A 14,397-nucleotide genomic window follows, 5' to 3' on the forward strand; every position below is an offset into this window, starting at 1 on the left:
TAGTAGTAGTAGTAGTAGTAGTAGTAGTAGTAGTAGTAGTAGTAGTAGTAAAAAATAGATAATAGAGGGAATTAAACTGATTATCTCTATTAATCATCTTTTGGAGATTAAAACCAAAACAAAAGAACCTGATCTTTTATATAGAGCAATATCCACTAAGCGTGCTCAAAGCGCTTTACAAAGGGTTCCTGACCAAAAGCATCACGTGCGTAACACGCGGGACGTGACATGACGCCTGTTAGGCGATAATACAATCTTTCTAACAGAGACAACGTTATTTAAGGCCAGTTATTCATTTTACACCTGAGTATGGTGAGACAATGTGAGTGAAGCGCCTTTTCCAAGGACTCAACTATTACCTGAGCGGGCTCGAACCCAGGCCCTCCGATCAGAAAGCGAGTGTCATATCACATAGCCGCGTAATATTAGATAAGATTACAATTACAGCAATCTTAAAAATACCTAATCTCTAAAAAAAATTGATTGGTCGAATTATATAATGGAGTGGCGCACGCAACATACGCCTGAACATATTAATAATGAGATAAATTATTGCAGCGTACGGTCGAATAATGGGAAAATTAATTGTCTCATCGTACGATCGGAAATATCTTACCGTACGGCCACAGACTAGGGAGCAGACCGGGCAACAGCCACTTTTTAGTGGCTAATCGCCGCCATTGAATTGAATATGGTCAGCAGTTATCGGATGAATCGAGAATAGAGAGAGACTGACGGGTTTTCCAGAAAACTGGCAGCGTAGAATTATATGAGAAAACAGTAAACATTGGCATTTCGGGACAGAAAAGACGCGTTGTTATTGTTAGCAAAAATTAGATAAAAATAAATAAACGAAATGCTGCGAGGGTGTGATGAAAGTATGAACTTCATGGTCGATCAACTTGGTCATCAATCCATTCAACTATCAATCTATTATACTTCTTTTACTACTACTGCTACTGCTACTATTGCTACTACTACTACTACTACCTCTACTACTACTACTACTACTACTACTACTACTACTACTACTACTACTACTACTACTACTACTACTACTACTACTACTACTACTACTACTACTATTACTACAACTTCTACTATCACTACTTCTATTACTACCATTACTATGACGACGACTACAACGGTGAAAGAGAGAGAGAGAGAGAGAGAGAGAGAGAGAGAGAGAGAGAGAGACAGACAGAGAGAGAGAGAGACTGATCAGAGAGAGAGAGAGAGAGAGAGAGAGAGAGAGAGAGAGAGAGAGAGAGAGAGAGAGAGAGAGGGTGGGTGGGTGTTCTTCTCTTGCACCATACATGACATAGACTTGTCTACGTTGTTAGATCAAAGGGACGGATGCCGCAATTTCGCATGTCCTTCACATTTCACACCTAGTATCTACTAATGCTAGGTATGTGTCAACATCTGTTAGAGGGACTGATCAGCAAGTTCAAAGAGGTGAGTTTCATTATTTGTGTCTTCTCATTAATATGTGGAATGTTATGTAACATCAAAATGAAATGTTGATCGTCTCCACGAAATTCATCAAGAATCAAAGTAGGAGGAGCTTATTTTACCTACCGTTATTACGCTTACGATTGCTGGACAATACGACTTGTCATTTTATCAGCTAATTGGGAGGGGCATAGAAATTATGGTCAATTTTAATTGGTTAATTGAAGAGTGTGTAGAGAGAGGGTATTTGTCAAGGGTGGGGTGGGGGAGGGGTGGGATTAAAATGCTTGAAAAGAAGATGAGTTGGGGGGGGGGGGGGGGGGGCGGATAGAAAAGGTACTAGCCATTCAGCTCGGCGTATAGTTGAGTCCTTGGAAAAGGCTCTTTACTCACATTCTCTCACCGTACTCAGGTTTAAAATGAGTACCTGGCCGTTAACAGCGGTGTCTTTGTCCGAAACATTGTAATATCGCCTGACAGGCGGCATATCCCGTCCTACGTGTTAAATGTTGCTGTTGACCAGGGACCCCTTGTAAAACGCTTTGAGCACATTTAGTGGCTAGGGCTATAGATAGAATGCGCTTGGCCAAGGAGTTCACAACATTGCCATCCGGAAGTATAACGGACCAACACACAAACTCTGTGTAACCATGAACTTTTATAGTCTGGTTAATACAGTTTAGTGAGAACAACTCACAAACGCGGATGGCAAAAACAATAACAAAGGCGTTATTGGTCAGTATTGAACAACAGGTGCCGCCGCCCACAGACAGCCTCTCTTCGGTCTGTGCCACCGCCCGCCATTAATCAGCACTGACGAACATCGGGCCTGTTCGTCAGTGCAGACAAAGACCTCTTCGCACTTATTCGTCACTTCCTAAAGTAAAAAAAAAAAAACAAAAAACAATTAAAATCCCAGGCTTTCAAGGCCAACTTATCCGATGACACTAAGCAACACGTGGTCACTTAGATAAATTTGATGTCTAACGCGTTAGATCGTGGCCTTCGTAAAGTTATGGCCTGATACTTACCAAAAAATGACGTCAAACTGCCAGTCTTTTGCCATAAAAGAAAACAAATCGTGAGTCGTATTCAGTAGTTCAACCAACGAAATAACTTGTTTCCTTGAGCTCTACTAACAACTCACTAACCGGTGCAAAAACCAAATAATGACGTCAAACTGCCGGTCCTTTTGGATTTCAGTATCAGGCTATAACATAACGATGGCTATGGTTAGATGCCGTTGGGGCAACGGTATGACTAGGCTTTTAACGAAATCGGGTCGAACGCCGAACCCGAACGCCGAACCCGAACGGATATAGCCTTCTCATGTGACCATGAACGAGATCTGGATAGTGAAGACTCTCAAGCGGTATGCAGCATCGGATCTAAGGTCACGTGATAGAGGATAGCTTGGGTTGCTGTTGGCTTGTGTTAGGGGAGGGGCAAGGTCAGTGTCATTCAATAGTATATAATTGTGCATGTGGCGCTCTATACAGAGAGAAAATTATAAATTGATTACGGGGAAGGTGGGGGGAGGGGGGTGGGGTTGACCCACAAACGATCGAGGTGTTGGGCTTCGGGTAGACCATGATACGAAATCAAAGAGAAAAGGCCGCTGGTACTTGGATGGTGGAAATGGTTGGGGGGGGGGGGGGGTAGTGACAATCAGCATGGGATGTATATATTAACATTAATAATATAGGCAATAGATGACCAGGGATGTGTACTGTTTGTATATGTTTGTGTGTGTGTGTGTGTGTGTGTGTGTGTGTGTGTGTGCGCGCGCGCGCGTGTGTGTGTGTGTGAAAGGGATTACACAAAAACACCTTTCTCTGTAGCTTCCAAATGATTACGTATACGATAAATTTGAAACCCACATTGTTTGAATCAGCTCACTAATTAATTCCTGAGCCTTGAGATGGTGACGCAACTATTACATACAAGACCTTGCAGTCGAGACGGCAGGGCTTTTGGGTTACACAACCACTGTCGTTTCAAGCCACCATACGATTCTTTTTTATTTTATGTTGTCTTTGTGTGTATGTGTTTTTGTTTTTCTTTTTTTTTTTCGTATATTTTCGTTATTGCTTAAATTAAAGAAAAATAGAGGAAACGTGTTATAATATAATATTTCTTGTTACGATTCTTTTATAATACATTGTCCATTCTATTGATGAGGTTTTTAAAAAAATGTATTTGTTTTGTTTTTGTTTTTTGTCATGCAAAAAAAAAATAAAATAATAATAACGGAAAGGAGGAGAAACCTGATAACGAATAGATAATTCCATTTTTTTTTTTTTTTTGGGGGGGGGGGGGGGGGGGGGCAGCGTGGCTCAGCGCTACGGTCTTTGCTTCGTACCCGAAAGGTACCGAGTTCGATTGCTTCTTTCTTTATAAAAAGAACATTACTTTCCTCCTCATGCCTTTTGATGGCATCAGTTAAAGCCTTCAAGGAGGCAAATTTGTTGCCGACAGCGAGTTCCATAATTTGTAGCTTTCTCCTGTCTCAGTGAGATTCGAGCAAGCCGAATTTCAAATGACGGAATGAAAAAAGACGAGACAATGAAAGAGCTTCGCTTTCAGTTCTGACGTCACGCATCAGTGAGCATGCGCGTTGGAGGAACCGAAATATAAGGTTGCCAGTTTGGCGTTTCAACATCAAATTTGGTATTTTTCTCAGGATTGAACAATATCATTTGTTTAATTAATTGATAAATTTATTAAACAAATCTCACGTAAACCGATAAAAAAAGGTGAAACCAAGGGACTTCCTTGCGACTAGTATGGGACAGGAAATGCGGATTTATTTGTCGTAGAGCAAGTTATTTAAAAAAAATGGCATTTTTCCATAATTTTGGCACCGTCAGTACAGGCGCCAGAACTGACCAATAGATACCAGTACCTATTAGTCAGTGCTGACCCCCAGACGCTGGTGCCTGTTCGTCAGTACTGACCCCCAGATGCTAGCGTCTGGGGGTCAGTACTGACGAATAGTCACTCCGATTGCTCTATATAAAGCTCAATTAATGGTAGTTGTAGAAGTAGTAGTAGTAGTAGTTTTACAGTATCCATCAATGCCTATCGCCACTTAATTATTCACACTGACGACGGTTGGGGTTCATTTGTTCAAATGCGTTATAAAAAGACACTATCTTTGTGAGTTCTCAATCATTGTCACTCACACGGTCGTTGACACTTAATACTGCTCTGATTGAGAGAGAGAGAGAGAGAGAGAGAGAGAGAGAGAGAGAGAGAGAGAGAGAGAGAGAGAGAGATACTCGTTGTACATATAGGATGACCTAACTACGTGTTGGCATGGTAATGTCATTGTTTGAAATCAACGGGTCCTAAATGTTGAAAGGAATTCCCACGTTCTCCTCACTTTTAATCTATTCCTCCTAATAACACCATTGTGTCATAAACAGGTACGTGTGAAATGAACAAGGAAGTCCGAACAACAGGTTCAAAAAGGCGTCCTGGTCCGTCCTACTCATTGAGTCTCCTCATTAATATGCATAGAGTCGTAAAAGAATTGTGTGAACCGCTGTCGTTCCAGGAATGGTAAATTGAATTGGACACATGTCATAAATAATCAGCGTGGGAGGGGCTTAGATAGATAGATATACCCAAGTAAACGCCCCTCTCTCTTGTCTATGTGTCGATGTATGTTTGATTTCTATTGCTACCATTGTTATTAATATAAACCCGATCAATGGAGCCAAGTAAAAGTGTATAATATGTCTAATTTGGTTTATCATCATAAACCTGGCCTTTTTTTGCTATTTTCCGTCCACAAATCAAGGTTGATCGAGCTCAGTCAAAGACATTCATATAGAGATTAAATCGCACAGCGTCCCTGGTTTCATATCCAAGAAAATGGCGGCGCTCGACCTCTCACTAGCCACTTTTGATGACGTTTTCCTACCTGTTGTCCCCTCTAGTCCTGTATTCTCTATGCCGTACGGCCGAATAATGAGAAAAATTATCCGGCCGTACGCCGAATAATGAGAAAAAGTATCCGACCGTGCGACCGAATAATGGCATTAATATATATATATATATATATATATATATATATATATATATATATATATATATATATATATATATATATATATATATATATATTATATATATATGAGAGAGAGAGAGAGAGAGAGAGAGAGAGAGAGAGAGATTTCCAGCAACCCGTCCCTTCGCTTTTCGGGGCGTAAAGTGCGAGTTTTATACTCTAGTTAAGTTGTTAAGTTGTAAACATCGTGCTCTAAGCTCCTTAAAACTTTTTTTTTAAAAACCTTTTGGTGATGAAACAGCGTGGAATTATCACTCGAAAAGAGACATACATCATGTCAGTCGATGTACAATTTTCCTAAAAACGACGCGTTGCTTTAGACAAGAAGGACCCCGGAACCTAGCGTCTGTCTTCGACCTTCCCCGTCCTCGATTTAGGTCGCGTCAGTAAGTTCATCACATTTGCCATACTGTATCCAATGAATTTAATCTAATCAAAGCGACGTGCACATTGGATACAAGCAATCAAGTTGGATATATTTTTTACCATCCATCATAATATTAATAAATTAATTTGTAGACATTGCATGCGCTAATATTTTGAAAAATTAAGGAGAAAAGGAGTTATTAAGGAAAAAAAAAAGAAGGAACAGAATATCTTATTTTGCTAAAACGAAACAGGTCTATGATTTCTTTGAAATACCAACAATGGTCTAGCTCAGGGCACACACGGGCACTGTCGTCCGCTCGTCACAGCCAGTGGTGTAGGCCATTTCATCGTCGGCCTTCACGCAGCTACACGTCAAATTTACAAGTATAGATCACTGTCCGGCATTGTGTTAGACGCAACTGCATTAATTAATTAATTAATTAATTAAATAATTATGTGTGTGCGTGAGAAGGGGGTGGGGTTCTATAGTAGAGAGCACAAAAGGCTTTGTATTTATTTTCCCAAAGTATTATGTTAAGTCTTCAAAGAGAAGTAAAATAAAAGGGAAGTGAAGTTTGATAAATAGATATAGATAGATGGAAGAGATAGAGGCAGAGAGAGGCAGACGTACAGACGCAGACATACACTCATACACACACACACACACGCACGCACAGATAGAGAAAGAGAGAGAGAGAGAGAGAGAGAGAGAGAGAGAGAGAGAGAGAGAGAGAGAGAGAGAGAGAGAGAGTGGGTATTTTTAAGCAGTTTGTCAATACAAATTACAAATCAAAACACTTTCTAGTTAACTTCAACATGGCACTGTAATTAGGCAAGAATCAAATAACATACTTATTACAGAGGATGTGCTATAGAAAATGCAACAAAATGGGGGAGGGGGGGGGGGGTATTAACAGTGATAATGAGAGCTATGCTCAAGAATATATTGGAAATAACGAAGAAGATATTGATAATGATGAGAGAGAGAGAGAGAGAGGGCGGGGGGATAGGGATAGGGGGGTGGGGGGTGGAAGAGGGATAGAGGCAGATAGATAGATAGAGAGAGAGAGAAAAGAGAGAAACAAGGGGAGGGGGGGGGGGGGGCACAAAATTAACAAAATGTACAACTCAGCGTCTTCCATGTTCAACTCAATCTCTAAAATATCTCAGATCTTATTAGTACTAGCCTACTATAGATCTAGAAATCTCAAGTGTCACTGATGGTTGTCTATAACATGTGGGAACAGATCTCCACTCAATAATAAAATGAAAAAGACTAAATTTCAACAAAGAGTCACTGATGGGTGTCTACAACACATGTCCCAATAAAAATAATAACAAAACAAAGGGTACACACACACACACACGTGCCCAGTTTAATTAGGCCTCCCCTCCCCTCCTTCCCCCTCTAGTCTAGCCAGGCGAAACCGACGGCCAGCCAAGGAGCGTGTTGCTAACACGCGCTAATAAATCAACAAGATGTGAAGTGAATAGAAAAGTGCCAGAAGACAATAGAGAATAAAATTTTTTTCGCGGCGGTGGTGGGGTTTGAACCTGCGACCTTATTGGTACGACAACTCCGCCTGGCAGGTGAGAGCGTGGCTCTACCGTGTGAGCTATCCACGAACACTAAAAATATTCGTTTCAAACTCAAAGTCATTACTAGATCCCTCTCTCACCCACTTCTTGAGACCGCCGATTCGTTCGTACACCACCATCGCGAATAATTTTGACCAGCAGTTAAGCTTAATAGCCAATATTCTCAACACAAACATATAACATAGAAACGATTGAGACATTGAGTATGCTCCGGTGTATGGGGTGAATGTTTAATTCAGAAAAGTGAGTGGAGCAGGCACTTATGTTGGTAACAACAAGATATGAAGTGAATAGAAAAGTGCCAGAAGACAATAGAGAATAAAATTTTTTTCGCGGCGGTGGTGGGGTTTGAACCTGCGACCTTATTGGTACGACAACTCCGCCTGGCAGGTGAGAGCGTGGCTCTACCGTGTGAGCTATCCACGAACACTAAAAATATTCGTTTCAAACTCAAAGTCATTACTAGATCCCTCTCTCACCCACTTCTTGAGACCGCCGATTCGTTCGTACACCACCATCGCGAATAATTTTGACCAGCAGTTAAGCTTAATAGCCAATATTCTCAACACAAACATATAACATAGAAACGATTGAGACATTGAGTATGCTCCGGTGTATGGGGTGAATGTTTAATTCAGAAAAGTGAGTGGAGCAGGCACTTATGTTGGTAACAACAAGATATGAAGTGAATAGAAAAGTGCCAGAAGACAATAGAGAATAAAAATTTTTTCGCGGCGGTGGTGGGGTTTGAACCTGCGACCTTATTGGTACGACAACTCCGCCTGGCAGGTGAGAGCGTGGCTCTACCGTGTGAGCTATCCACGAACACTAAAAATATTCGTTTCAAACTCAAAGTCATTACTAGATCCCTCTCTCACCCACTTCTTGAGACCGCCGATTCGTTCGTACACCACCATCGCGAATAATTTTGACCAGCAGTTAAGCTTAATAGCCAATATTCTCAACACAAACATATAACATAGAAACGATTGAGACATTGAGTATGCTCCGGTGTATGGGGTGAATGTTTAATTCAGAAAAGTGAGTGGAGCAGGCACTTATGTTGGTAACAACAAGATATGAAGTGAATAGAAAAGTGCCAGAAGACAATAGAGAATAAAAATTTTTTCGCGCGTGTGGGTTTGAACCTGCACTTTTGGTATTCACTATATCCTCTGTGTACGTGAGAGCAGGCTACAGTGCTGCTATCACTTCGAACTAAACATTTCGTTTCCAACACAAGCATTACTAGATTCTCATCGTTCTTCTTGAGACCGCGATTTCGTTCGTAACACCATCGCGAATTAATTTTGACAGCATTAACATTATTGCCAATGTTCTCAACAAAACCATTAACATAGAACGTTGAGAGATTGAGTATGACTCTGGTGTATGAGGAACGAAATTTTTATTTCAGGAATAGTAGTAGCAGGCACTCTACCTGGGCGAGGTAACAACAAATAGAGTGAATTAAAAATCCCAGACGCAGGAAAAAAATTTTTATTCTCTATTGTCTTCTGGCACTTTTCTATTCACTTCATATCTTGTTGTTACCAACATAAGTGCCTGCTCCACTCACTTTTCTGAATTAAACATTCACCCCATACACCGGAGCATACTCAATGTCTCAATCGTTTCTATGTTATATGTTTGTGTTGAGAATATTGGCTATTAAGCTTAACTGCTGGTCAAAATTATTCGCGATGGTGGTGTACGAACGAATCGGCGGTCTCAAGAAGTGGGTGAGAGAGGGATCTAGTAATGACTTTGAGTTTGAAACGAATATTTTTAGTGTTCGTGGATAGCTACACGGTAGAGCCACGCTCTCACCTGCCAGGCGGAGTTGTCGTACCAATAAGGTCGCAGGTTCAAACCCACCACCGCCGCGAAAAAATTTTTATTCTCTATTGTCTTCTGGCACTTTTCTATTCACTTCATATCTTGTTGTTACCAACATAAGTGCCTGCTCCACTCACTTTTCTGAATTAAACATTCACCCCATACACCGGAGCATACTCAATGTCTCAATCGTTTCTATGTTATATGTTTGTGTTGAGAATATTGGCTATTAAGCTTAACTGCTGGTCAAAATTATTCGCGATGGTGGTGTACGAACGAATCGGCGGTCTCAAGAAGTGGGTGAGAGAGGGATCTAGTAATGATTTGAGTTTGAAACGAATATTTTTAGTGTTCGTGGATAGCTCACACGGTAGAGCCACGCTCTCACCTGCCAGGCGGAGTTGTCGTACCAATAAGGTCGCAGGTTCAAACCCCACCACCGCCGCGAAAAAAATTTTATTCTCTATTGTCTTCTGGCACTTTTCTATTCACTTCATATCTTGTTGTTACCAACATAAGTGCCTGCTCCACTCACTTTTCTGAATTAAACATTCACCCCATACACCGGAGCATACTCAATGTCTCAATCGTTTCTATGTTATATGTTTGTGTTAGAAATATTGGCTATTAAGCTTAACTGCTGGTCAAAATTATTCGCGATGGTGGTGTACGAACGAATCGGCGGTCTCAAGAAGTGGTGAGAGAGGGATCTAGTAATGACTTTGAGTTTGAAACGAATATTTTTAGTGTTCGTGGATAGCTCACACGGTAGAGCCACGCTCTCACCTGCCAGGCGGAGTTGTCGTACCAATAAGGTCGCAGGTTCAAACCCCACCACCGCCGCGAAAAAAATTTTTATTCTCTATTGTCTTCTGGCACTTTTCTATTCACTTCATATCTTGTTGTTACCAACATAAGTGCCTGCTCCACTCACTTTTCTGAATTAAACATTCACCCCATACACCGGAGCATACTCAATGTCTCAATCGTTTCTATGTTATATGTTTGTGTTGAGAATATTGGCTATTAAGCTTAACTGCTGGTCAAAATTATTCGCGATGGTGGTGTACGAACGAATCGGCGGTCTCAAGAGAAGTGGGTGAGAGAGGGATCTAGTAATGACTTTGAGTTTGAAACGAATATTTTTAGTGTTCGTGGATAGCTCACACGGTAGAGCCACGCTCTCACCTGCCAGGCGGAGTTGTCGTACCAATAAGGTCGCAGGTTCAAACCCCACCACCGCCGCGAAAAAATTTTATTCTCTATTGTCTTCTGGCACTTTTCTATTCACTTCATATCTTGTTGTTACCAACATAAGTGCCTGCTCCACTCACTTTTCTGAATTAAACATTCACCCCATACACCGGAGCATACTCAATGTCTCAATCGTTTCTATGTTATATGTTTGTGTTGAGAATATTGGCTATTAAGCTTAACTGCTGGTCAAAATTATTCGCGATGGTGGTGTACGAACGAATCGGCGGTCTCAAGAAGTGGGTGAGAGAGGGATCTAGTAATGACTTTGAGTTTGAAACGAATATTTTTAGTGTTCGTGGATAGCTCACACGGTAGAGCCACGCTCTCACCTGCCAGGCGGAGTTGTCGTACCAATAAGGTCGCAGGTTCAAACCCCACCACCGCCGCGAAAAAATTTTTATTCTCTATTGTCTTCTGGCACTTTTCTATTCACTTCATATCTTGTTGTTACCAACATAAGTGCCTGCTCCACTCACTTTTCTGAATTAAACATTCACCCCATACACCGGAGCATACTCAATGTCTCAATCGTTTCTATGTTATATGTTTGTGTTGAGAATATTGGCTATTAAGCTTAACTGCTGGTCAAAATTATTCGCGATGGTGGTGTACGAACGAATCGGCGGTCTCAAGAAGTGGGTGAGAGAGGGATCTAGTAATGACTTTGAGTTTGAAACGAATATTTTTAGTGTTCGTGGATAGCTCACACGGTAGAGCCACGCTCTCACCTGCCAGGCGGAGTTGTCGTACCAATAAGGTCGCAGGTTCAAACCCCACCACCGCCGCGAAAAAATTTTTATTCTCTATTGTCTTCTGGCACTTTTCTATTCACTTCATATCTTGTTGTTACCAACATAAGTGCCTGCTCCACTCACTTTTCTGAATTAAACATTCACCCCATACACCGGAGCATACTCAATGTCTCAATCGTTTCTATGTTATATGTTTGTGTTGAGAATATTGGCTATTAAGCTTAACTGCTGGTCAAAATTATTCGCGATGGTGGTGTACGAACGAATCGGCGGTCTCAAGAAGTGGGTGAGAGAGGGATCTAGTAATGACTTTGAGTTTGAAACGAATATTTTTAGTGTTCGTGGATAGCTCACACGGTAGAGCCACGCTCTCACCTGCCAGGCGAAGTTGTCGTACCAATAAGGTCGCAGGTTCAAACCCCACCACCGCCGCGAAAAAATTTTTATTCTCTATTGTCTTCTGGCACTTTTCTATTCACTTCATATCTTGTTGTTACCAACATAAGTGCCTGCTCCACTCACTTTGCTAATAAATCACTAGGCAAGTGTGGTATGTGCCACGCGAACGGAAAGTTGTCCCTTCTACTCGTAGCTCCTCTTTCTAGGCTGTCATCCCCTGAGTTTTATACCTATCCCCTGAGTTGCAACGATAGTGTTTTATGGACAACAACCGAGAATAAATGCTATCTCCTGCAGATACCCCTATAGTTTTTTCTAATATTTGCCATGTTTTATTGTCATGTTGTTATCAAATTGCTTGCGTAAACTTCTTGCATTAGCTTACTCTCTTACAGAGAGAGAGAGAGAGAGAGAGAGAGAGAGAGAGAGAGAGAGAGAGAGAGAGAGAGAGAGAGAGAGAGAGAGAGAGAGAGAGAGAGAGAGAGAGAGAGAGAGAGAGAGAGAGAGAGAGAGAGAGAGAGAGAGAGAGAGAGAGCAATCGATGGATTCGCCGATGAAATGTGATAATTTATATTTGAGTATTATTTGTCATACATAAAGGTCAAATATGTCTATTTTAAGAATGCCATCCTCATTCTCTCTCTCTCTCTCTCCCCCCCCCCTCTCTCTCTCTCTCTCTCTCTCTGTGTCTCTCTCTCTCTCTCATACACACACTAACCTAAAAAGGGGATTAAACAGGATTAAAATTATATAGGAAGAAAAGAGAATTTTAATAAATACAGGGATGAAAGAAAGCAGAAGGAATATGGTGGTACTAAGGGGATACATTTTGATATTTATAAGTGGCACATAGCCGCATATTTAATACGCCTACTTACTCATTGTTAGTGAGAGGACAACTTGGCCATTTTCTCTTTATGTCTCAGATTAAAAATATACATGAATACGTGTCTTTGTGTGTGTTATATCCATATACATGCACTGCTCCTTTTCTAGACCCATATCATGACAAATTAACTCCACAAAACGAGGACAGACTATCAAATTCTAAAAATGATTTCAGATCTAACTAGATATAAATAGTAGTAGGGTGCATAACTGATGATGTGAAAGAGTCATGGTGATGATGTGGCGGTGGTTGAAATAGTGACGATGATGACGAAGAGAGATATGGTGGTCGTGATGATGATGATGATGATGATGATGACGATGATGATGACGATGATGATGATGATGATGATGATGATGATGATGATGATGATGATGATGATGATGATGATAATGATGAGATTGTGGTGGGTGCAGTAGTGGGGGCAGTGATGATGATGTGGTGGTGGTGGTTGTAGTAGTGTTGGTGATGATGATGATGATGATGATGATGATGATGATGATGATGATGATGATGATGATGGTGATGATGATGATGATGATGATGATGATGATGATGATGATGATGGATGGTGATGATGATGATGATGATGATGATGATGGTGATGATTTGATGGTGGTGGTGGTGACTGCAGTAATGACGGTATTGATGATGATTTGGTGGAGGTAGTGTTGAAATTGACGTGAACAAAATGCAGGCCATTTCCTGACCCATCTACCCAAACTGAGTGAATTCCTGAACTTTTCCACGGCCCGGGAAGAAAATGATCATATTCCCGACACCAATCCCGATTTCCCGACCTTGTGTGAGAACCATGTTTATATTATGAATGACATAATATTAATATGGCCATGACTTGAAAAGTATATTCGCCATTAGCACCCCCTCGTGGATCTTTACCTTGCAGTTGGTGAGGGGGCTTGAGGCACACGGGAGGGCAAAGGTGTAAATCCCGGTCGACCGTCACGAGACCATCCCGGGTATCGAGCCAACGAGCCACATGAGCTGCTCGCCCCGGTGTGTGACTAAATTTGATCCAAACCCGGTGCCCGAATAGCAGCCCTATCCCGGGCGCCACACTATTGTCCTTATGTCGAGTCCCAAACAGTCCCGTCAATGGCGAAGCGGTCTGCCGCCTAGCCAAATAATACCGCGTTCGTGTCGCCCGGGTCGTCGGCACGTCCGAGAAAAAAGCAAACGTCCCATGCATCAATCGATCCGCGGCCTGCCGATTGGAAAATGCGACGGCGGGGATGGCGAACTGACGCGTATATTGTCCCTGAACGTCGAGAGCCAGAGTATGGCAAAAAACGAGCTTTTATCAAAGCTACTGGCCGTTCATTGCGTTGATATCCTCCTTTTACAGGAGACCCACCTTTATTCAGGCGCGCAATCTTCCCGATTCCAGATCCCAGGCTATACGGTGGTCCAACGCGAGGACACTTCGAGGCTCAAAGGAGGGGTTAGCGTTTACGCTAAAGAGCCATCGAAGGTAAGGGTCATTGAGAGCGTAACGGACAGCAATGGGGTGAACCGAATTTCCGTGGAAGTAGGTGGACTGTGTTTGCATAATATTTACAAACCACCTAGAGCGACTTGGCTAAAAACCACCGGTACCGGTGGTCAAACCATCCTTCCATCTGTCTGGGAGAAATTTTAAAAGCCAAACCCTCACGAATGGGGCAACCGGGCTGCAACGAGGCAAAAAAAAACAAAATCCGGGTCATGGGTGGACCCGTAATTTATCTACAAAACCCAGTGTA

The 14,397-nt window shown here is 41.8% G+C and overlaps 1 protein-coding gene across 1 annotated transcript in view; it reads right to left on the reverse strand.

The window, feature by feature from the left end:
• Positions 1-3,943, reverse strand: part of LOC144963967 (uncharacterized) — a 45,839-nt gene extending 41,896 nt beyond the window's left edge. Inside the window, exon 1 of the mRNA XM_078897911.1 lies at positions 3,868-3,943. Coding sequence (XP_078754037.1) covers positions 3,868-3,943 — 76 coding nt within the window. The remainder of the gene's footprint in view (positions 1-3,867) is intronic.
• Positions 3,944-14,397: the final 10,454 nt, after the last annotated feature.

This window comes from Berghia stephanieae, chromosome 2 (assembly GCF_034508935.2).
Source record: "Berghia stephanieae isolate SIO BIC M18660-M18661 chromosome 2, UCSD_Bste_1.3, whole genome shotgun sequence".
Lineage (NCBI taxonomy): Eukaryota > Metazoa > Mollusca > Gastropoda > Nudibranchia > Aeolidiidae > Berghia > Berghia stephanieae.